The sequence below is a fragment of the Phoxinus phoxinus genome (genome assembly GCF_949152265.1).
Source record: "Phoxinus phoxinus genome assembly, chromosome: 17".
NCBI classification, from domain to species: Eukaryota; Metazoa; Chordata; class Actinopteri; order Cypriniformes; family Leuciscidae; genus Phoxinus; species Phoxinus phoxinus.
In genome coordinates this window covers 30,486,121-30,507,888 of record NC_136892.1, presented here as the reverse complement: position 1 = coordinate 30,507,888, position 21,768 = coordinate 30,486,121, and the positions used below count along the sequence as shown (strand labels likewise).

At 38.7% G+C, this 21,768-nt stretch overlaps 2 protein-coding genes across 3 annotated transcripts; both read left to right on the top strand.

Annotated features, from left to right (window-relative positions):
• Nucleotides 1-958: 958 nt before the first annotated feature.
• On the top strand, nucleotides 959-15,561 carry LOC306985021 (small ribosomal subunit protein RACK1). Its single transcript, XM_079586891.1, has 8 exons — nucleotides 959-1,213; nucleotides 2,185-2,356; nucleotides 6,460-6,607; nucleotides 7,697-7,792; nucleotides 8,020-8,130; nucleotides 8,788-8,928; nucleotides 14,285-14,395; nucleotides 15,420-15,561. Exons 1-8 carry the CDS (start codon nucleotides 1,105-1,107, stop codon nucleotides 15,483-15,485), a joined length of 954 nt encoding a protein of 317 aa, XP_079443017.1. The 5' UTR covers nucleotides 959-1,104; the 3' UTR covers nucleotides 15,486-15,561.
• Nucleotides 15,562-16,617: 1,056 nt separating this feature from the next.
• Nucleotides 16,618-20,793, top strand: hnrnpabb (heterogeneous nuclear ribonucleoprotein A/Bb). Of its 2 annotated transcripts, none has more exons than XM_079586890.1 (9): nucleotides 16,618-17,009; nucleotides 17,435-17,608; nucleotides 18,655-18,823; nucleotides 18,904-19,062; nucleotides 19,152-19,283; nucleotides 19,508-19,604; nucleotides 19,684-19,854; nucleotides 19,940-20,022; nucleotides 20,184-20,793. In XM_079586890.1, exons 2-8 carry the CDS (start codon nucleotides 17,454-17,456, stop codon nucleotides 20,005-20,007), a joined length of 951 nt encoding a protein of 316 aa, XP_079443016.1. In that variant the 5' UTR covers nucleotides 16,618-17,009; nucleotides 17,435-17,453; the 3' UTR covers nucleotides 20,008-20,022; nucleotides 20,184-20,793. The 2 variants fall into 2 exon arrangements, with proteins under 2 accessions (XP_079443016.1, XP_079443015.1); XM_079586889.1 differs by having other exon boundaries at nucleotides 19,152-19,307; nucleotides 20,184-20,514.
• The last annotated feature ends 975 nt before the right edge of the window (nucleotides 20,794-21,768 follow it).

Below are 21,768 nucleotides of genomic sequence, written 5' to 3'. Positions count from 1 at the left end.
GCTGACTGCTTTGTTTCATGAGCAAAGACAAAAGCATCTCCCCAGAAACATTTAAAGGGCTAATTATATTAGGGCTGACTGGATATAAAAAGCTGCGGCCTTTATCACACCATAGCCTACTCTTCTTCGTTTTCAACCTATTATTTTATCATTTCAAACCCAATATTCAGTTTTTTTTTATGTTTTTCTTTAAATGTGTGCTCTTTAAAACATGTTTAGACATTTTATGTTTTATGCAATGACACGATGAAGACATTTTTAAATGTGACTGGATCGTCTGCATACTTTTTGGAGACACTGTTGATCTTGAGCGACATCTTGTGGAATGTTGTTGAACTTCTTGCATTCGTCGCTTATTCAATGACATGTACTTTCTATCAGCCGCCACTAGATGGAGACGTATCATAACAAATGCGAAAATTCAAACGCCCGCAGTTAGTGTGACATATCCACGCAGGTTTCCGTAGTGTAGTGGTTATCACGTTCGCCTCACACGCGAAAGGTCCCCGGTTCGAAACCGGGCGGAAACATCGGGTATATTTTTTTTCTGCCCGTGTTTCTCACAAAATGGAAAACTCGAAAATAAGAGTCGACAAAATGTGGACAAAAAAAAGTGACATCACCAAAGAGTTCTGAATGTCATTTAATAGTAGAAGAGGATGTACATTGTTTTTTGATGATTTTGACCCTAGTCAACATTACAATATTTTATACAGTCTTTATACATTTGTATATTATTATCGTTATTTATTATTATTATCATTATGTTTTTTATATTGTATTATAATATATGTTTATTATCAAATTGTTGTTATTATTATTTTAAAAAGCGGCGATTTCAAATTTAATGTTTACGATATGGTTGCGAATAATTTATGTTGTGAAATAAATCTTCTAATATTATTATTTTACTGACTATTATTATTTTTTTAACGACTGCATTCGCACTACAGCTCCCACAAGGCACTGCGCCGTCTCTGCTCAGGCATGAATATGTACTTCCGGCGTGGAGCCGGTCCTTTTCCTGTGCTGTTAACTTGAGTAAAGCGGCGTTTCAGTCCGTCCAACTCAATCTACAGCCATCGACCGGTACCGAACGCCGAGATGACCGAGCAGATGACCGTGAGAGGGACCCTGAAGGGCCACAACGGCTGGGTGACCCAGATCGCCACGACCCCGCAGTTTCCAGACATGATTCTGTCCGCGTCCCGAGGTGACAGATACACACAGTTGTACCGCTCAACCGCACAGCTGTCTCACGGCAGTTAGCGCGAATAACAAGTGCGGTGATGGCACAGTGATGATAATATCCGATGATAATACCATGGTCGTATATATATAAACATAAATATATATATGGTGCTGCTGAATGATTACAATGTTCATTTACCATGGTGTGTGTTCAAAACATGGTATTACAACGATACCATGACCCTGCTAGTACCATAGTACTTTTCAGGAGAGGAAAAGTTGCAAAGTTCAGCCTTTCTTACAAAAAAGTAACTTAACTGTGCTGGTACCGTAGTACAGTGATGGATAATACCATGGTATTGTCATTTTTACGTGTTGTTATCATAATGCTGAATGATTACAGTGTTCATTTACCATGGTATTTACATAGTAAAACTGAAGTATTTCTACTATTACGGTAACACCATGGTACTTTTCAGGAGAAGAAAACGTCAAAGTTTCACTAACAATAAAGGATGATGTTAATGTCTTTCTTACAAAAAAAGTACTGTGGTTGTACCATGGTGTACAGTGATGCTGTTTTATCCATGGTTCATCATGGCACTTTTTGTATGTAAAAAATAACTTAATTTTAAAGTGTTTGTGATAACACAAGTATTGGGTAGTATTTATTAAACACACGTTTACTGTTAGTTTGTTTTGTAATTATATTTTACTGTTATTATATGAGTTGTTTACACAATAAATGACAGTTCTGCCCTAAATGTGAATGTGTTCATCTGGCATTAACCATTAAACTAGTTAGTAATTACATTCAAATGCATGATTTACTGTCATTAGTTATAGTTGGTTATTATTAATGAAAATGCTATTAATGATGCTTTTTGATTTTTGAGGGATGTTTTTTTTACTGGATAAAATACTAGTAACTAGTTGTTTGTAACGTGACGACAGGCCTTGCTCTAATATCTTCATGTTTGTGTGTTCCTCTAGATAAGACCGTGATCATGTGGAAACTGACCCGTGATGAGACCAACTACGGTATTCCTCAGCGAGCCCTGCGCGGACACTCGCACTTCGTGAGCGACGTGGTCATCTCATCCGATGGGCAGTTTGCGCTGTCCGGCTCGTGGGACGGGACGCTGCGTCTGTGGGACCTCACCACGTGAGTACGAGCGGGTCGAGATGCACTGATGTATCGGCTGATCAAAGCTAAAAACAGCTGATGATCCGGCAGATTATATCCTGTCAATCAAAAGTAGAGATGCACCGATTACAATTTTCAAGGCCGATTCCGATTTTTCGTTGAGTTTGACCTGCCGCTTTACAGCACACACAAATATTTATTTTCTATATTATTATTTTTTATAAAACGCATACTTTTACCCATACTGAATAATAAAAACAAGTTTAAATGTGTAAATTTTCTGTAAAAATTTGAGTCTTAATTTTCTTTTCTGACATAGTTACTCCAGTTCTTGTTAAAACACACTAGACCTGCAAATTCTGTGCATTTTAGGCACTTTTTGTGTGAAATCATATTGATTTTGTCCATCAAAAGAGTGCTTTCACTTTAATTGAGTGTGAGCAGCGCAGCAAAAAGAGACCCCCGAATCCCAGCGCTTCACTATTGCTCACGAGACGCTCCTGCTTGACACTCACGCGCTGCTCCTCCCGGTGTGAACGCACTTATTGAGTAACATACACACCGGAAAAAATATTCTGAGGTTTCGGAATTTCGGTCACCAGCCGATCAATCGGTGCACCGCCCGAGTGCGTTTGACCGGCATAAAATCGGCATATGTCAGACTGACCGGCCAATTTTGGTCACCAGCCGATCAATCGGTGCATCTCTAATCAAAAGTGGGCATATAAACGTGTCACTGTGTGAATAAAATCTCTCACGTGTTGAATTTAACTGGACAATAACGCATTAAAGATCCTTGCACACTGAGTCCCAATTTTCGTGTTCGTCATTCGTTGGCTCGGAGTTGTCAAAACATCTTCAAAATGCTACAGGTGTGAAAAAAACGCAGAAAATCGAACCCGCTCTGATTTTTTTTTTTATGACAGACGAAAGTTTGAGTCAGTGTGTAAATGTGTGATTGACAACGTGAGGTCGATTTTATATTTTAACGTGTGAAATTTTCGGATTAGAATGTACCTTAATAACAGTTGAAAAAAAATAGCTATATCATACACTTACATTTTTACACACACACACACACACACACACACACACACACACACACACACACACACACACACACACACACAGAATCAGAATTGACTTCTGTTGGCTGTTTATGTTTGTTTGTTGGTCCTGTTTATTTTGTATTTAGCACATTTATATTGTGTCACTACTTGTGTTTGCAAAATATAATAAATATAAGGCTCTATTTGACCCTGTGAATCACCGGTAGTTCAAGCTAGGGTTGCCAGGTCTGCGTTTTTTTCCCATCCAATAATCTCAAAGAGTCTGTGCCTCGTTTCTTCTGATATGAAACCAGTCTCCGCTTTCAAATTCTGTCCATTTTATTTTGAAATTTTGACAGATCCTTAACTAAATCCGTCTCCATACCAGCTCGATGAATCCGATCTTCAGCCAGATGAAACTGGATTAAATATTTTGAATGTTCTGGTCCAGTCTGACTAATAAACTATAATGCTATCCTGGATCATAATCGTACTGTGACTGAGCCTGCTTTCTCCCAAGGTCTCCTGATGGAGTTTGGGTTTCTTGCCACTGTCGCCTCTGGCTTGCTCAGTTGTGGACGCTTCATATTCAACAGTATTATTGAGACTGCCTGCATAAGCCCTTATGTTTGTGACTTTTTCCGAAGACCCAAATTTATGCATGTTTTGTAAGAATCCCCTATCTGTTAAACTTATTATAATAGATTGTCCTGGACTTAATACAAGTAGCGTGCTCTTTTATGAAGTGTCCTCACTTAAGGACTTATCTAGTAGGATTATGTCTGAAAAGGTTTTGAATTTTTGTTATCATATGTTAATTTAAAAAATCTTGTATAATATGACCAGACTTGCTTTTTATTGTATATGATATAGGGATGGCGAAAACTAAAAAAATTCTTGACCGACCACCGAGCCTCATTAGCCGGTTGAAACCGGTTAACCGATTAGTTTAAAATATGCTACGCTATTTGAAATAACAGCTATTTCGAGCCGCGCCTGCAATTTCACAACTCTGTCGCATCTCTGCGCCGCTCTGCCTCCCGCTCACACACACACACACACACACACACACACACACACACACGGCGCCGGCGCCGCCCTTCCACTCACGTCACTTTTTTAAAATCCCCAACAGCGTGAAATGAGTCCCGCAAACGCGGTGCCGAGGAGCTTGTATGTAATCGGCGGACAAATGGCTCCTTAGTTTCGAAATGGTTTGGGTACAAGGTGATCACGTTGGAAATAAAGGCGTTTGTCTAGCGCTAGAAGCTCATTTGAAACATTGCCGCGGCTCATTTAAGAAAATGACAGCTCCGAACCGAAGAGACGCCGCTTTAGTTTGAGGTAGTGCTAACAATAATAAAGAAAGATGATCATCATCACCTTATCTGTTACCACTGAAATGTATTTGTAATGTATTTTCATTAGGGCTGGGCGATATGGCCCAAAAAAAATATCACGATATTTTTTTTTATATCAGTCGATATCGATAATTATCGATAAATGTCAAATCTTTATTTATTTCAAGTTTAAAGACAGATTTTTACTCCTAAGTGAAAGCTGTAGAAACCAGAGTGTTGTGTTTTTAAACTACTCTTTATTGTCAGAACATATCATGACAAACACTTCCCAAACAGGGGAACATTCACAAATCCGAGGTAGAACATTCAAACATTTGACATTTTTCCTTAACAAAATAAATATCTTTATTTCAGTAGTATTAGCTTGAGTTAGGATGCAGATTTACTATATACAATTTATGTTCATTAACAAAAACAGTAACATCTGTTAAAAAAAAGTAACAACATTATTTTTATTTGGTAAAATGTAATATTCTTTAGTTTTATTAAAATTAACCATTGGTCAGCCAGCATCATGCATTTAGATCATGATAACCACAGATAAAATGTAACTTTATGGTTTCTATGGTATTTATGAAAACCAGTAGCCTATACATTATTTAAAACTGTAATTATATTCCATTAGTCCTTTAATACATTGTCTACATTAATAATATTTTACAATTCAATATATATATCCCACATTTCATTGTGCAGTTAATATTACTAGGCTAACGTTACAGTAACGTTAAATCCGTGGTAAATGATGGGAATGTGTAGACGGAAAAGCTTCTGACTGTATCGCTGCGCACAGTGTTTCTCCTGTTCGTCAGCGCGGTCTCATCTGCCTTTAAACTGGTTTAAATCACTGAGACATTTGTGTTCCTCGCTGAATACAAGCGCTTCTCACTGGATCTCGTGACCGAGACCGATCAGAGTAAACGCGTCTGCTCTAGTGAACTCGCGCTCGCGCTGCCGTTTGGACTTTGAGCCGAGCGGATAAACGGTCCGTGTGGCGCGCGGTTCAAATGAGATTCGTTCCGCTTTTGGCGCAAAAACATTATCGAACATTTATCGAGCTCTTGATATCGTTTTATCGAGAAAAATTATATCGCGATAATTATCGTTATCGTTTTATCGCCCAGCCCTAATTTTCATATTTAAGCACTGTATCACACAAGTTGCAACTTACGTTACATCTGTGTCATTCTGTTTGGTGAAATGGTCCCACACACTACTCTTCTCTGCACACTTCACCCTGTCGTCTGCGCTGGCTCTACCCTCGAATGTGTTAGCCTGTAGCCTTTACTTTCTGCAAACCTTGTGAGCGCGCGAACCCAAACGCTGTGACCTCGCGCCGAATGTTTTTAGTGGTTTATTAAGTACAAACGGACGAGTTAGGAAAGATTGAGTGAGAGGGATTTGTTCACTTCACACAAAAATATATTGGAATGAGATGCTAACCGTAGTAGCGTTTAGTCCACTGTCTATAACAGACTAATTTAGAGATCACTTTTTTATTTTTTTTAACCGACTGCCAAAAACTTTGATCGGTTAACGTTGATACGGTCAACCATTGGTCAAACGGTCATCGGTTAACATCCCTAATATGATATTTATATTTTTGTAATTATTTTTTTGCCATGAAAATAGCTTTGAATGCTGACATGGCACTAAATAAAAAAATCTGAATCTGAATATGTGACACCTTGCTCTTCAAATGTTGTTTTAGTGGAACCACGACCCGTCGTTTTGTGGGCCACACCAAAGATGTGCTGAGCGTGGCGTTCTCCGCTGATAACCGTCAGATCGTGTCCGGCTCTCGGGACAAGACCATCAAGCTGTGGAACACCCTGGGCGTCTGCAAGTACACCATCCAGGTGAGGGGAACCGTGGCTTTGTCTGGGTTAGCAGTGATTGTAAGGTTGGAAATAATCCAAGATTATTTCAAAGCAATAAAGACATTTGCTTTTCTCTTAGACATTTTCAGCACAGCAGTGCTAAGAGTGACTTAGGCCTGATCAAAGTGACTTAACCCTATAAAGCCCACTGCATCATGTTTGAAATGTAATTTTCTAAGGCCTATAAATGATCAAACTTTGCTGAAAAACCTGTTGCACACAATCTACTGCATGCCTTCTGTCGTACGATTGATAGTTAAGACTTTTTTTTTTTTAGTTCAGTAAAAAACCTCAACTAAACTCAAAGCTTTAATATAAACTTTTTAGTCTACTTCTTTTTAGAAGTTTTAACGCTTAAAAATGACTTTTGGTGTAATTGTAAAAATGTCCACCTTCAGCTCATGGTTCACCTGTCTTTCTGCTGTGAACATAAACATAACTTTTATATAAGTAATATTTCTAGATTAACACTTACTGGACTGAACACTTACTTGATTATCCGTATATCCATCTATCTCAAATATGATCATCAGGCATTTGAGGAAGGTTTATTTCTTCATCTCTCAATCATCATCATTGTAATACATTGCATTATATGATTTAAAACTACAGAGCTTTGATCATAAAACTAACCATTTAATATTATCTTGCGAAGGCATATTGGCAGATATAGTAATAACTGATATTTATATGCAATTTATGTAAGTCTATTATACTGCAATAAGAATCACTGATTTACATTACAGGCTATCAGACTTTATGGCCATTTAAATATCGGCATCTGCACCAAAGAAACTGCATATTTTTTGCTCAGTTTGAGCCTCTGAATAAAATGATACGAGCCATAAAAGCCTGATGCATCAAATATGATACTCAATTTTTTTTTTACATTTTGTGTAAAGGTTTAATTAATGGCTCAATTTAAAAAAAGAAAAGTCTTTTTCAGACTTTTATTTCATATGTCAGGCTTAATAAATGGCTCCATTTAAAAAATAAATCTGTTTTATTTTAGCAGTTAAATCTGTTAGCTGAGCTGATCCACACTGAGATGTTTGTGTTGTTCCTCAGGACGAGAGTCACACCGAGTGGGTGTCCTGTGTCCGTTTCTCCCCGAACAGCAGCAACCCCATCATCGTCTCCTGCGGCTGGGACAAGATGGTGAAGGTGAGAACTAACACCGCCGTGTTTAGGTCAAGTTAGTTTCATTGATATAGAGCTTTCCACAATGCACATGGTTTATAACGGCATATTTTCAGCTTATATTTTCTGCCTTTTTTCGACTGAATTTCGGTCCATCCCAAACAAAAATTCTCCCATCCCATATTTGTTTCCATGTCCCATTAGGGGCTCCATATGAGTGACTTTTCACTGATAGTGTTTGTTTGCTTCAGGTGTGGAATCTGGCCAACTGCAAGCTGAAGACCAATCACATCGGTCACACGGGATTCCTGAACACCGTCACGGTGTCCCCCGATGGCTCCCTCTGTGCGTCTGGAGGAAAGGTCCGTTTCACTCTTTATGCTCCAAATCTGAACGTAGGGCCTGTTGAACTTCATCAAAATATAGACAAGGGCTTTTCAAAGTGACCCCCAGGGGACAGAGAGGGAGTTTAGTGAACAGCGGTGTACATTTTTTTTTTTCATAAATAATAATTTAAAAAAATCAAATATATACATTTTTATTAATGCTTTTAATTTAAATTAATAAAAAAAACATAATAATCTAGCTGAACAGAAACCGAATATTTTTTATTTATCTTCTTTTTTTTTTAAGTTGGGTCTTTTTACATGAATGCATAATAAAAATAAGCTTAAAATAAATAAATGGATTAAAATAAAAAAATATATTAAAATTAATACAAAATGTAATGTAGCATAACATAAACTAAATAATATCAAAATAATATTTTTTTTGTTTACAGTATAAATTGGGTCTTTATGAAACTATATAGCTGCCTTTATTTTTTTTGGATTGGGGTCCAATTTTAAGATTGAGGATGATAATTTTCAGTCATGTTGATAAGACACAACGCTGCCAACTAGCATTGAAGCGTAACCTTTGAGGCTAATGATTGACAGTCACTTTTCTAGGGCAGTTCGTTGCCCTCATTATGCTGGATGACTTTATAAATGTGACGTTCCCTGTGTCTCTGTCTTCAGGATGGACAGGCCATGCTTTGGGATCTAAACGAAGGCAAGCATCTTTACACGCTGGACGGCGGTGACGTGATCAACGCTCTCTGCTTCAGTCCCAACAGATACTGGCTGTGTGCCGCCACCGGGCCGAGCATCAAGATCTGGGTACGATCAGCTTTCTGACCTTTTCACATCCAAACATGTTCTTGGCTGGATTGGCTCAGTTTTGTGATGCTCTAATTAGGGCCCAAGCCCTGAAAGGGCGCAGAGCCCTATTGTTCTTCTAAGGGTTTTTTGTTTTTAGGGCCCAAGCCCTGAAAGGGCGCAGAGCCCTATTGTTCTTCTAAGGGTTTTTTGTTATTCTTCTTTATAATAATTTTTTTTTCAAGGTTTTTGCCACTTTTGGGGGCCTTAACGTGCTCAAAAACTCTTGAAACTTTGCACACTGGTCAGAACCCGCGGCCATTAGAGCCCGACTGAAGCTGGTACCCGGGCGTGGCAGGGGGGCTCGACAGCGCCCCCTGGAACGGGGTCCGAAAACTTGGTCCATAAATCAAACACGCTTGCATGAAATAATATGAAACTCGGTACACTTATAGATCTCATCGGTTCATATATCCTTCGTGCTCTGACTTTTTACCCCAGCCCAACAGGAAGTCGGCTATTTGGCGTAGTTTAAAAAACACATGCAATGGAATTTAAAATACTCCTCCTAGACGATTCAACCAATCACCACGAAACTCGGTGTGCATGAAGTCAAGACATTGAGGATGAAAAGTTGCGAGGGGATTTTTGATATCTCGAACGGTTTGGCCGTGGCGAGGAAACAAATTTATGGCGAATATTGGAAACAGGAAGTGTGTTATAACATCCTCATACATTAACTGATCTTGATGAAACTTCAGCAGTGTGTTCGTTGTAAGAGGCCGATCACATGGATGTGACTATTGTGAGTCAAAGTTATAGCGCCACCAACTGGCAGCAGGAAGTGTGTCACTTTCAAAATGCTTTGAATTCACCCTCTTATTTTTACCCGATTTGCTTCAAACTTCATCTGTATAATGTGAACACACGACAGATGTAGACCTGTGAAAGGATTATTGATATCTTTAATACTGTCGCCATGGCAACGCTTTAAACTTTTATATTCTTTTTGGATGCATTTGAGGCACTTAACATGCTTCAAATTGCATGAAACTCAACATGCATTTGACATTTATTGCCTAGTACACTTGTGCGAAGTTTTTAGAAACGGGCGTGGTAAGGGGCTCAGTAGCGCCACCTTTAGTCAAAAATGGGGTATTAGTTTTACCTACAGTAACCAAACTCGGTACGTATATTCTTCTCTTCGATCCGGACAACTTTCTAATTTACAGTCATTAGCTCCGACCAACAGGAAGTCAGATATTTTGGTTTGAATGTGTACTGTTTGGAGCATTTTCCCTCTGCCCCTCTCTGTGTGTGTGTGTGTGTGTGAGGAGGGGGGCTAGTTTAGTTTAACCATTTCTCTGCTGTGTGCAAAATCTCTGGCACTTTTGAGGGCCTTAACGTGCTCGAAAACTCTTGAAATTTTGCACAAATGTCAGAACCCGCGGCCATTAGGGCCGGGCTGAAGCTGGTACCCGGGCGTGGCAGGGGGGCTCGACAGCGCCCCCTGGAATGGGATTCGAACACTTGTCCGTATATCAAACACGCTTGCATGAATTAACTCGGTACATATATAGATTTAATCGGGCCGAACAACTTTCCCTGGGTCAAGTTTTACGCCAGCCCAACAGGAAGTCGGCTATTACGGGTTGATTGGAGAACGCTTGCTCTCGCATTTGAAACACTTCTCCTAGAGAATTCATCCGATGACCACGAAACTCGGTCAGCATGAAGTCAAGACATGGAAGATGATAAATTGCCAGGGGATTTTTGATATCTCGAACGGTTTGGCCGTGGCGAGGAAACAAATTTATGATTAAAAAAGGATGCATAAAGTGTGTTATAACTTAGTTATAGTTTTACCTACAGTTACAAAACTCAGCGTGTATATTGATATTATCAAGCCGAACAACTTTCTAATTTACAGTCATTAGCTCCGACCAACAGAAAGTCAGATATTGTGGTTTGAATGTGTATTTTCTCTCTCTCTGCCATTCTGTGTGTGTGTGTCTGTCTGTGTGGGGAGGGGAGGGGAGGGGAGGGGAGGGGAGGGGAGGGGAGGGGAGGGGAGGGGAGATGTGTGTGTGATTTTGGTTGGGTGACAGTTGTAGGTTACAGTTTGACAAGAGTTTATAGCACAATGTTGTGTTTCATTGCGAGTGTACACAAATATAAGGAAACACTTTACATTTTGAATGATGTTCTGTATGAACAAAATGACGGAGTATGTTTTTATGTCTCCATTGTTCGATCGAGCCTCACACACACACACACACACACACACACACACAGCATTCCAGCATTGCAATCTTGACATCGCAGCATGTTCATTATAGCCTTAATAAAATATAATAATAAAATAGTCAACCTTACATATAAAAATTACACTGCTCTGTTTAAATAGTCATTTGTACAGTTTGTGCCGTTCATAGTAAGCACCGCTCCACTGTGATGTTTCCAAGCACATTTTTGCGCATTTGAAGAGGATAATTTTTCTATATTGGAACGTGAGTGTACAAAGTGTACAAAGTACAAAGCCTATAATAAAGAATAGTTTAGCATCCAAAAATGTTAATAATATATATATTATTATTATATATATAATAATATATATGTTAAAAATAGGGGGGAAAAAGAATTTACATAATAATATATATATATATATACATATATATATATATATATATATATATATATATATATATATATATATATATATATATATATATAATTAAAGCTGCAAGCAGCGATGGAGGGCCCAAGCCGGTGGCACTGCCACCCGGTGCCTTTAGTGGAACTAAAGGCACCAGGGTGGCGGTGCCACCGGCTTGGGCCCGCAATCGCTGCTTGCAGCTTTAATTATATATATATATATATATATATATATATATCTATATTTCTTCTTCTTCTTCTTTATAATACATTTTTTTTCATGGTTTTTGCCACTTTTGGGGGCCTTAACGTGCTCAAAAACTCTTGAAACTTTGCACACTGGTCAGAACCCGCGGCCATTAGAGCCGGACTGAAGCTGGTACCCGGGCGTGGCAGGGGGGCTCGACAGCGCCCCCTGGAACGGGGTCCGAAAACTTGGTCCATAAATCAAACACGCTTGGATGAAATAATATGAAACTCGGTACACTTATAGATCTCATCGGTTCATATATCCTTCGTGCTCTGACTTTTTACCCCAGCCCAACAGGAAGTCGGCTATTTGGCGTAGTTTAAAAAACACATGCAATGGAATTTAAAATACTCCTCCTAGACGATTCAAACAATCACCACGAAACTCGGTGTGCATGAAGTCAAGACATTGAGGATGAAAAGTTGCGAGGGGATTTTTGATATCTCGAACGGTTTGGCCGTGGTGAGGAAACAAATTTATGGCGAATATTGGAAACAGGAAGTGTGTTATAACATCCTCATACATTAATTGATCTTGATGAAACTTCAGCAGTGTGTTTGCTGTAAGAGGCCGATCACATGGATGTGACTATTGTGAGTCAAAGTTATAGCGCCACCAACTGGCAGCAGGAAGTGTGTCACTTTCGAAATGCTTTAATTTATTGTAGTTTCACTCATTTTACATGAAATATCATAACTCTGCTTCAACTATGCATTTAGTTTGTGAACTTGTGTGATGCTGGACAGTCAGTCAGTGTTTGGCATTTTTAGATTGGCTTTATAGTGGTATCATTCAGTCAACTGGTGATTTCAATTCATCAACATTGAAAATCATTGTAAAATGTCAAATTTAAAATAGATGAAGATGGCATTAGTAAATGGTATTGGTAAGTTCAGTTCAATTTGGTGAATGAGTTGAATTGTCCATTTAATTTGTGTCAGCACTTAAGTCCCCCTGTAGTAATTCATTTTATACAGTAAACTCATCTTAGATCACCAAAATGACAACAACAACAAAAGTGAAAAGACTTAAAATAGCTTGAATGTAACTCTACACCCCTGCTTCATTTAGTATACGCAGATCTATGAATATGCTAATTATCCCTGAATATCAATGCAACACATGTTAAATAGTTCCGTTTAAATCTATAACTTAAACTTAAATCTAAGTTAAAATCGTCCATTTCATACATTGACTTTGATTTAACGATTAATTTGTGTCTCCACTGAAAATCAACAGTCATTGTAATACGTTACATTTAAAAAAGACAACATTGGAATTAAATTTGGGTAATCTGTTCAAACTGTCCATTTAAAAAAACAACAACTCTTGTTTAATGATTGATTTTCCACCACTTAAAGTTAATCATATATATATATATATATATACACACACACACGGCGCCGGCGCCGGCCTTCCACTCACGTCACTTTTTTAAAATCCCCAACAGCGGGAAACATGAGTCCCGCAAACGCGGCGCCGAGGAGCTTGTATGTAATCGGCGGACAAATGGCTCCTTAGTTTCGAAATGGTTCGGGTACAAGGTGATCGCGTTGAAAATAAAGGCGTTTGTCTAGCATTAGAAGCTCATTTGAAACATTGCCGCGGCTCATTTCAGAAAATGACAGCTCCGAACCGAAGAGACGCCGCTTTAGTTTGAGGTAGTGCTAACAATAATAAAGAAAGATGATGATCATCATCACCTTATCTGTTACCACTGAAATGTAGATGTAATGTATTTTTATATTAAAGCACTGTATCACACAAGTTGCAACTTACATCTGTGTCATTCTGTTTGGTGAAATGGTCCCATACACTACTCTTTTTCGCACGCTTCCTCCTGTCGTCTGCGCTGGCTCTAACCTCGAGTGTGTTAGCCTGTAGCCTTTACTGTTCACAAACCTTGTGAGCGCGCGAACCCAAACGCTGTGACCTCGCGCCGAATGTTTTTATTGGTTTATTAAGTACAAACGGGCGAGTTATGAAAAATTGAGTGAGAGGGATTTGTTCAATTCACACAAAAATATCTTGGAATGTGACGGCTAACTGTAGTAGCATTTAGTCCACTCTCTATAATAGACTAATTTAGAGATCACTTTTTTTTTTTTTTTACCGACTACCAACAACTTTGATCGGTTAACGTTGATACGGTCAACCATCAGTCAAACGGTCATCGGTTAACATCCCTAATATATACACACACATATATATATATATATATACACACACACACACACATACATATATACACACACACACACACACATATATATAAAATAATTAAATATCATACTCTAATAGTCACTTAGCATAAAACTGTGCAGAAACACTGATTTTAAAATATTTGCAATAAAATAAAAGGTTTTGTTAGGTGTTCATTTGCACTCCAGTCACTCTCTCTCTCTCTCTCTCTCTCTCTCTCTCTCTCTCTCTCTCTCTCTCTCTCTCTCTCTCTCTCTCCCCCCCCCACAGGATCTGGAGGGAAAGATCATTGTTGATGAGCTCAGACAGGAGGTCATCACCACTAACAGCAAGGCTGAGCCGCCCCAGTGCACGTCTCTGGCCTGGTCTGCTGATGGACAGGTAAAAGCTTCCCACAGGCCCTTTCACACTGCACATTTTCCACTTTTCCTCATGTATGCGTCTCGTAGGATTTCCCATGTAGCTTTAACCTCGTCCGCGGCACAACAAACAACCGTAATAAAGACTAATAAAGTTGGGTACTACACAGAAACCACCATCGAGTGTGTGTTATAACTTCAGACTGCGATATGAATTATTTGAAACATTTGATTAAATAATGAGCAGACATGTTTTATTTGGAGTGTTTTATAACAAACTGAAACGCATACATAATGTATATCCTCGTAATATATTTATTTAGATTCATGTTCCATCTGTAGAAACATTTCTCAGTTTATGTGTGGCGTATGATTGATCACATAATATGATTGACAGCTCTAGAGCGAATGCACTCTCTGACTCAACAGACACACAGGGAAGAAAACGGCGCTCTGTATTTTGTTTCAAGCTCTTCAAATCGCATAATTTAGTGGAAAATAAATAGAAATAATAATCGGTATAAAGAACATGTAAGAATAAATCTGTTCTCAGACACCAATGATAACACTTAAAATACATTTTCTTCTCTGTTCTGAATACTTTTCTTTACACTGGTTTTCAAAACAGTGCCACCTCTCACGCTTTTGTGCAACAGCAGAGGCTCGGGTAAGCTCAGATATAAATGGGCGGCTCGTTTCATCGCTGGCTGAGGGGGAAAAAAATCAATACTGGTCGGGAAAAAACTTGCTTTGTCATGCTGCGATTGATCACGCCCGGTGTGAATAGCTCCATCGGGATCCATTGTTTCAATTCAAGAGTGTCATCGCGATGTACATTCGCGCCGTTTAATCGCATTCAGTGTGAAAGGCCCTTTATTGTGTGTGATGAGGTTACTTTGCAGATAATCAGCATCGGTTCGGATGGTGGATCTCTGGGGAATTTGTGGCATTTTTGTGTATAAATGCAGTGGATAAACTTAAATATTAACCAGTGGACAAACAAAAAGGTTATATTAATTACACTTTTTTTTCTTTTTCTTTCTCAGACTCTCTTTGCTGGATACACAGACAACCTGATCAGAGTTTGGCAGGTGACCGTCGGAACTCGATAAAGATGTCGATTCCAAGAACAGAATACAACATGTGGAAAAATTTAATAAAAAATAAATGATGAAATGATGAAAGAGACCTTCCTTGTTTTTCTGTTTGTTGTACTAAATCAGTGCAATTTAAGCTGTTCTCTGTTATAAAAAAAAACAGCATTATGTTACTATACATATAATTATATGCCATATTGATATCACTCACGATTTAATGTCATATTGATATTACTCATGATTTAATGCCATATTGATCTACTTGATGAGGCTGTTTATGCATCAGTTTGGGACTTTTTGTAGAACGGTTTAATTGGGTAGAAAGGAAAGGCTGGATTCTGTGAACTATAGTACATTATAGTTCACATATATATACATTCAACTATAGTATGTGTCTTGTTAATGTATGAATGAGCGACGAATTGACAATCTTGAGTTAAATATCTAATTGTTTTTGTTCAGGGCTATAAAATCACACCATGTCACACTTAAACCTTTAGTATTTTAGGTCGGGGAGTCTCTTTTACCCTCACTTTTCCTAGATTTTACTTGCGAAGCTGAATACAGCTTATAAGCAACGTATCAGTTTAAAGTGATCAAATTAAAGCACCCATATGCAATAACTGGCAAAATAAATATATGTATATCATGCAAAGGATGTGTCTATAGAAAATGCATATTAATATGCCCTTAAGGCCATTTGAAAAAGTTGTCCAAAGTAAAGTAAAAATGGTTAAAATGTTAAGTTTTAGATAAAAAGGTATTTACTATCAGCAATTTTTGCTTTAATGTAATTAGAAAATGTAGATTGTACTAAAAGGTTCTGGATGGTGCTTTATGATATAATGATAGTAATGGTGACATACTGAATGATATTCACAAAGCAATAGTACATAAAGAAATAACATTTACAAAACCCCAAACCTTTTCACTCTTACATTGAAGCGTGCAAGTACACTGTTCCCATAGTCAAGGAAAACCTAAAACAATATCAGGGAATTTTAAATCGAGATTTCCCAGGATTGAAAGGTTCGTGAAAAGAGTTTCAAAGTTTTGAAAAAAATCGAAAGTTAACATAATATTTGTTGTTATGCTCGGCTCTAAAATATTTAAGACTATAAATTCCTCTTAGTGAGTGCAGTCCTTCATCGACGACGGGGGAGAAATTAATAAAACTGATTAGGAAGCCTAACAAATGTATAAAAAAAACCTGCTATATATTATAATATAGTATTGTACACGCTTGTATGATTGCACAACGCTCTCACTATCGTGTTTTATCGTGCACGCGCTTTGAACATCTCGTGCTAAAGCGTTTGTGCAGAAAAGAAGTGCGCAAGAGGAAACCATAACGGGGCGGCGCTTTTACAGTCCCTGACCAATCAGAGAACGTTATCATTGCTTGGTCACTCCCAGTCATCCATTCACAGCTTGTTTTATTCAAACGAGCTCATCCGGTGCTATAAAAGTGGCCACGAGTCGGTACAGTACGCGAGAGTCCATCTTGGAAAGCGGCTTTTTCAGCGCCAATATTTTACAGTAAGCCGGTTAATTTAATTTCGCACGCTTCCCGTGTTGTACTAAAGTATGTTTAACGAGACTATACGTACAAAAGGATATTAGACAGTAATAGCCTGGTTTATGCGTTCTGCGTACTTGAAAACGACTCTAGATGAGATCGTGTAACGTTAGCTAGTTTAGCTTTGCATGCTGCTTTAGCTTTCTGCAAACGGCCTGAATGAATCTTTTGTTTGTTTTCGGAAGACAGATGCGTTTTATACGCTTCTAACACGTTTTCTCGCCTGATTTCGTTTGTTTTCTTGTGCATTTAATAAGCTAAGACCTGAAATCGAGCTTTTGTGCGCTAAATCTTAATGGCGTGACCGTTTTGCTACTCTATTATTCTAGCACCGTCCCTCTAATTTCACACCGCGATCTAAACCCTAATCATTTGTAATCCAAAGGTTATCAAAAGAGACTAAAATGGCCGACGCAGAGCAGCAGTTTATGGAGACCTCTGAGAACGGGAACGAGGAGGATGTGAACGGAGCGGAGCTCGCGGAGGAGGCCGCGGTGGAGGACGAGGAGAACGGAGATGGAGGACAGATCGACGCCAGCAAGGGCGAGGAAGATGCCGGGTAAGAATACTCAGAGTTTAAGTGCGTTTTCATGCTTGATGTAGACCGTGTGTTTTAAGTCGTGTTTCTTGGCGCCATGTGTCTTTGTTAATAGAGGGGGGTGGGGTGGTTTACTTCCCGGTGTTGTGCTCATTGTTGGAGATGAGGGTTGTTTGGGGTTGAAATTCACGCTGGCGGGTGGCAGCTGCCGTTAGATCTGTCTGTACGCGAACTAAAGTTACCGCGGTAAAAATCACGAACCTGCTGTCTTAAAGGGACAGTTCACACAAATAGGAGTTGCCATTTTCTCACCCTCAAGTTGTTCCAAACCGATGGTATTTTGGAGAATGTTGGTAATCGAGACTCATACTGGTTTGAAACAACTTGAGTGTGAGTAAATTAGTGCAATATTCTTCATTCTTGGGTGAGGTGAACTATAGTGGCTTATTCCTTGTATCAAATCCTTGCTATAGTTAGTTAATGGTAAAATACTTTGGCTAAGGTGTATATGGTTGCCTGGGAACGGTCCCTAATGTAGTTTGTGTGGACACTGGTTTGTCCAATCAGACTTTAGAATTGGCACAAGCAAGTACATTAGTGCCCGCCCACTAAGCAGTTTTGGGTTTCTGGAAGCATTTCTTTTTCCATTGAGTTTTTTTTTAAGAGTTACAAGTCATGAACGAGTTGAAAATTGTACAAAAGACAATGCTTTAATGAGGGAAGCAACTACATTCCATTCATTGAGAATTACATAAATTGAAGTGTAAATATTAAGAAATACAGAATTCATTTTTTTGTATGAATAGAAGCAATGTTTTGTTTATTGCAAAATATGCATTTAAATATACAAGAGAGGTTATGAGGCTTGATTACATCACTCAGATTGGAGGGTATTTCTCTGCAGAATTATGGGTAATGTAGTTTTTCTACCCAGAATGCCACTTGGACGCAGTTATTTAAAGCAGTTTTTTTTCTTCCTCGACCCTGACTGTTGCAGTTATGGTGCTCTGAGTTTGCTTTGTGGTTTGATGCAGGGTCTCAATAACTTTTTGTCTTTCTTTATGCAGTAAAATGTTTGTTGGAGGACTCAGCTGGGACACCAGTAAGAAAGATCTAAAGGATTACTTCTCAAAGTTCGGCGAGGTGACAGACTGCACCATAAAGATGGATTCAAACACCGGCCGGTCACGAGGGTTTGGATTCATCTTGTTCAAAGAAGCAGAAAGTGTGGACAAGGTATGGAGGCTTTCGCTTCTCTCCAGTACAAATACATACTGGGTGGCAGACGTTTGCAACGTTTTTGTTTCTATTAAAAGGTGCTACAGCAAAAGGAACACAGACTAGATGGCCGACAGATCGATCCCAAGAAAGCCATGGCCATGAAGAAAGAGCCGGTCAAGAAAATATTTGTTGGTGGCCTTAACCCTGAAACCGCAGAAGAGAAGATCCGTGAATACTTTGGGGCCTTCGGAGAGGTGAGGTTTTACTGTTGAGCGTAAAAATAAATTAAAATAAATGAAAAATATTGTCAACCAGCTTTAATATTTATCGTTTATGCTTGCAGATGGAAAATATTGAACTTCCAACGGATCCAAAAACAAATAAAAGGAGGGGCTTTGTTTTCATAACGTTCAAGGAAGAATCTGCCGTCAAAAAGATAGTTGAGAAGAAATACCATAACGTTAGTGGAAGCAAGGTAACGAATGGAGAGGAAGACCTTGTATGTATATTTTTATTCTCTCATACTTTTGCAATTGATGCATGGTTATGGTGGGTAAATGAAGTTGATTTGTGGGTGTGCACAGTTGCTTGATTACAACTGTTGTATTGATTTAAAACGGCTTTTTATTAGTGCATATACGTTTTATTCGGCCTGTTAGAGCCTGGCTTTGCTCTCATCCATTCTGTCTCTGATACCAGTGCGAGATCAAAATCGCCCAGCCCAAGGAAATCTACCAGCAGCAGCAGTACGGCGCCCGCGGGGGAGGATTCGGAGGTCGCGGCAGGGGTCGTGGGGGTAAGAGCCGTGCTTTATTAGCACTAACAACCGCAGCATTATTAAAACCAGTCTGAACGTGCAACATCTGTTTCCTCAGGCCAAAACCAGAACTGGAACCAGGGATATAACAGCTACTGGAACCAGGGCTATGGGAACCAAGGCTATGGTGGTTACGGTGGCCAGCAGGGATATGGCGGTTACGGTGGCTATGGAAGCTACGACTATTCCTCTCCATATTATGGATATGGTGGTGGTGGATATGACTACAGTAAGTTAGCATCTTCCAGACGCTCTAATGATAATTCTTTGGTCTCACGTCCATGTTCACTCAGTTACATGTTTGTTTTTCTCAGCCCAGGGCAGCGCGAGCTACGGAAAGACACCGAGACGCGGACACCAGAGTAGCTACAAGCCATACTGATCGCATACAGAACAGGTAGCGTATGCATTTATCAAATGAATGCTTATTGGATTTTTTATTTTTTGTACAACCAATGCCCAGGTTGTTTGCCGTCTATCTAAGCTGCTTTACATTTGTCTGTCTTGGTGTTTTCAAACCAGTGTTGCCACTGACCACGTGTCTCCGTTACTCCACAGGACTGACGTATTCCCAAAAACCATGAGTCTGACAGTGAAGCCGACAACAGTTCACACACACACACGCAGACTCTTTCCTTTTACCGGACAAGATCATGACCCATTTGTACAGAACCGATGAATAGGGGAAGCAAAGTCACACTTCCACATTTTTATTTTAATTTTATTTTCCTTTTGTCCACATTTCCAGAGATGGAAGTGTTATTTTTACTGTACTTTTTGGTACCTTTTTTGAATAATGTATTGTATGGTTGTATTTTACATGTCTACTGGATTTGCCACATGAGGTTCGGGAGCTGCCAGAGCTTTTGAAATAAAACGATTTTGAGTACATTTTTCTCAATGTTTCCAGATGCTTACTATGCTTATCCTGTTGCATAGTCTAGGAGAGAGTCTTTTAAAAACCAGAGTCTAGTGAATGTCAGCGTTTTTGGGTAATGTCTAATAGTGACTGGAAAATTTTCCACTTTTGTTAGCTTTGATTTTAAACTGTTTTTGATTTGCCTTTTCAGTTATAATGCTTAAGTTTTGTCAATTAGTATATTTGCTAGCGACCATAGTCGCATTGCTCCTATAGTGTTTTTGGTAGAAATAAATGACTATTAAGTTTTTTTGGAAGTGTTCTTGTTTACTGGATAACATTAATGTTAATGGTTTTAATCATGACTTTTGCTGTGACAATTTAACACCTTTGTTTCAAAACCCTTCATTTGGCATTAGCCATCACTTTAAGAGCTTAAATTACACATTTTTACATATAAAGATATATTTTGCATGCCTAGTAACTGCTAAACTGTATTCAACTTATTTTTTTCAATCAAGTAAGCATTGTGAATGTGCAATAATTCTAATTCACTAGCTAAATAGGGATTTATTGCTGAAGGAACATAACAAACCAATGGGTTTGTGATTAATGTCTAAAATAGTGTAATGCCAGTTTGTAGCAAAAGGTCTGCTTTTGCGCACAGCTCAAATATCTGGAAACTGCTGATACCAAATGTCTTGCACATTCAAGTTACAATAAGATGAAGCATCTAAGGCTTTAGGAAACTTTTGATTGTTTGAAGTTGTGTACTTCTGTTCTAGTCTTACTATTGCTGCATTATATACTATGTATACAGTGTAACATGCAACTTTCCTATACGCATAGAATACTTGGTCTACATTTGCTAAATCTGCAGTATGTAATGGCACATTGTCTTGTATTGTAGCCCACAGTGCAATTCACTTGGCCATTTTTAGACTGATGGATGACAGAATTTATCTTGTTGCGTCTTTAATTGGATTGCAATTAGATATTTGTACTGTCTCTTCATTTGGTGTTTGGTCAATTAAAACTATGTAAATATGATGGGGATATTTTTACATTGAGTTTCAATTGGTTTAATTCCAAAGAAACTTAATGCATAAATTACCTGTTTAAAATTAATCTAACTTTGATTACTTGCAGTGACTAAACCAGACTGTGCTGGTTTATATGTTGTTGCCCAGAAAACGTTCCCATATTGTTCCCTTTTGGTTATTTTTTGGGAACCAAATAACGTGAATGTTCAATGTAGGTTTGTTTTCCTTTTTATTTTTGCAA

Bases quoted from the DNA above. Each gene is read 5' to 3' on its own strand.
- LOC306985021 (XM_079586891.1), top strand. From the start codon at position 1,105: ATGACCGAGCAGATGACCGTGAGAGGGACCCTGAAGGGCCACAACGGC. The intron at 1,214-2,184 runs GTGACAGATACA...GTGTTCCTCTAG, and splicing joins GATTCTGTCCGCGTCCCGAG to ATAAGACCGTGATCATGTGG. The intron at 6,608-7,696 runs GTGAGGGGAACC...GTTGTTCCTCAG, and splicing joins TCTGCAAGTACACCATCCAG to GACGAGAGTCACACCGAGTG.
- hnrnpabb (XM_079586889.1), top strand. From the start codon at position 17,454: ATGGCCGACGCAGAGCAGCAGTTTATGGAGACCTCTGAGAACGGGAAC. The intron at 18,824-18,903 runs GTATGGAGGCTT...TTCTATTAAAAG, and splicing joins AAGCAGAAAGTGTGGACAAG to GTGCTACAGCAAAAGGAACA. The intron at 19,308-19,507 runs GTATGTATATTT...CTCTGATACCAG, and splicing joins CGAATGGAGAGGAAGACCTT to TGCGAGATCAAAATCGCCCA.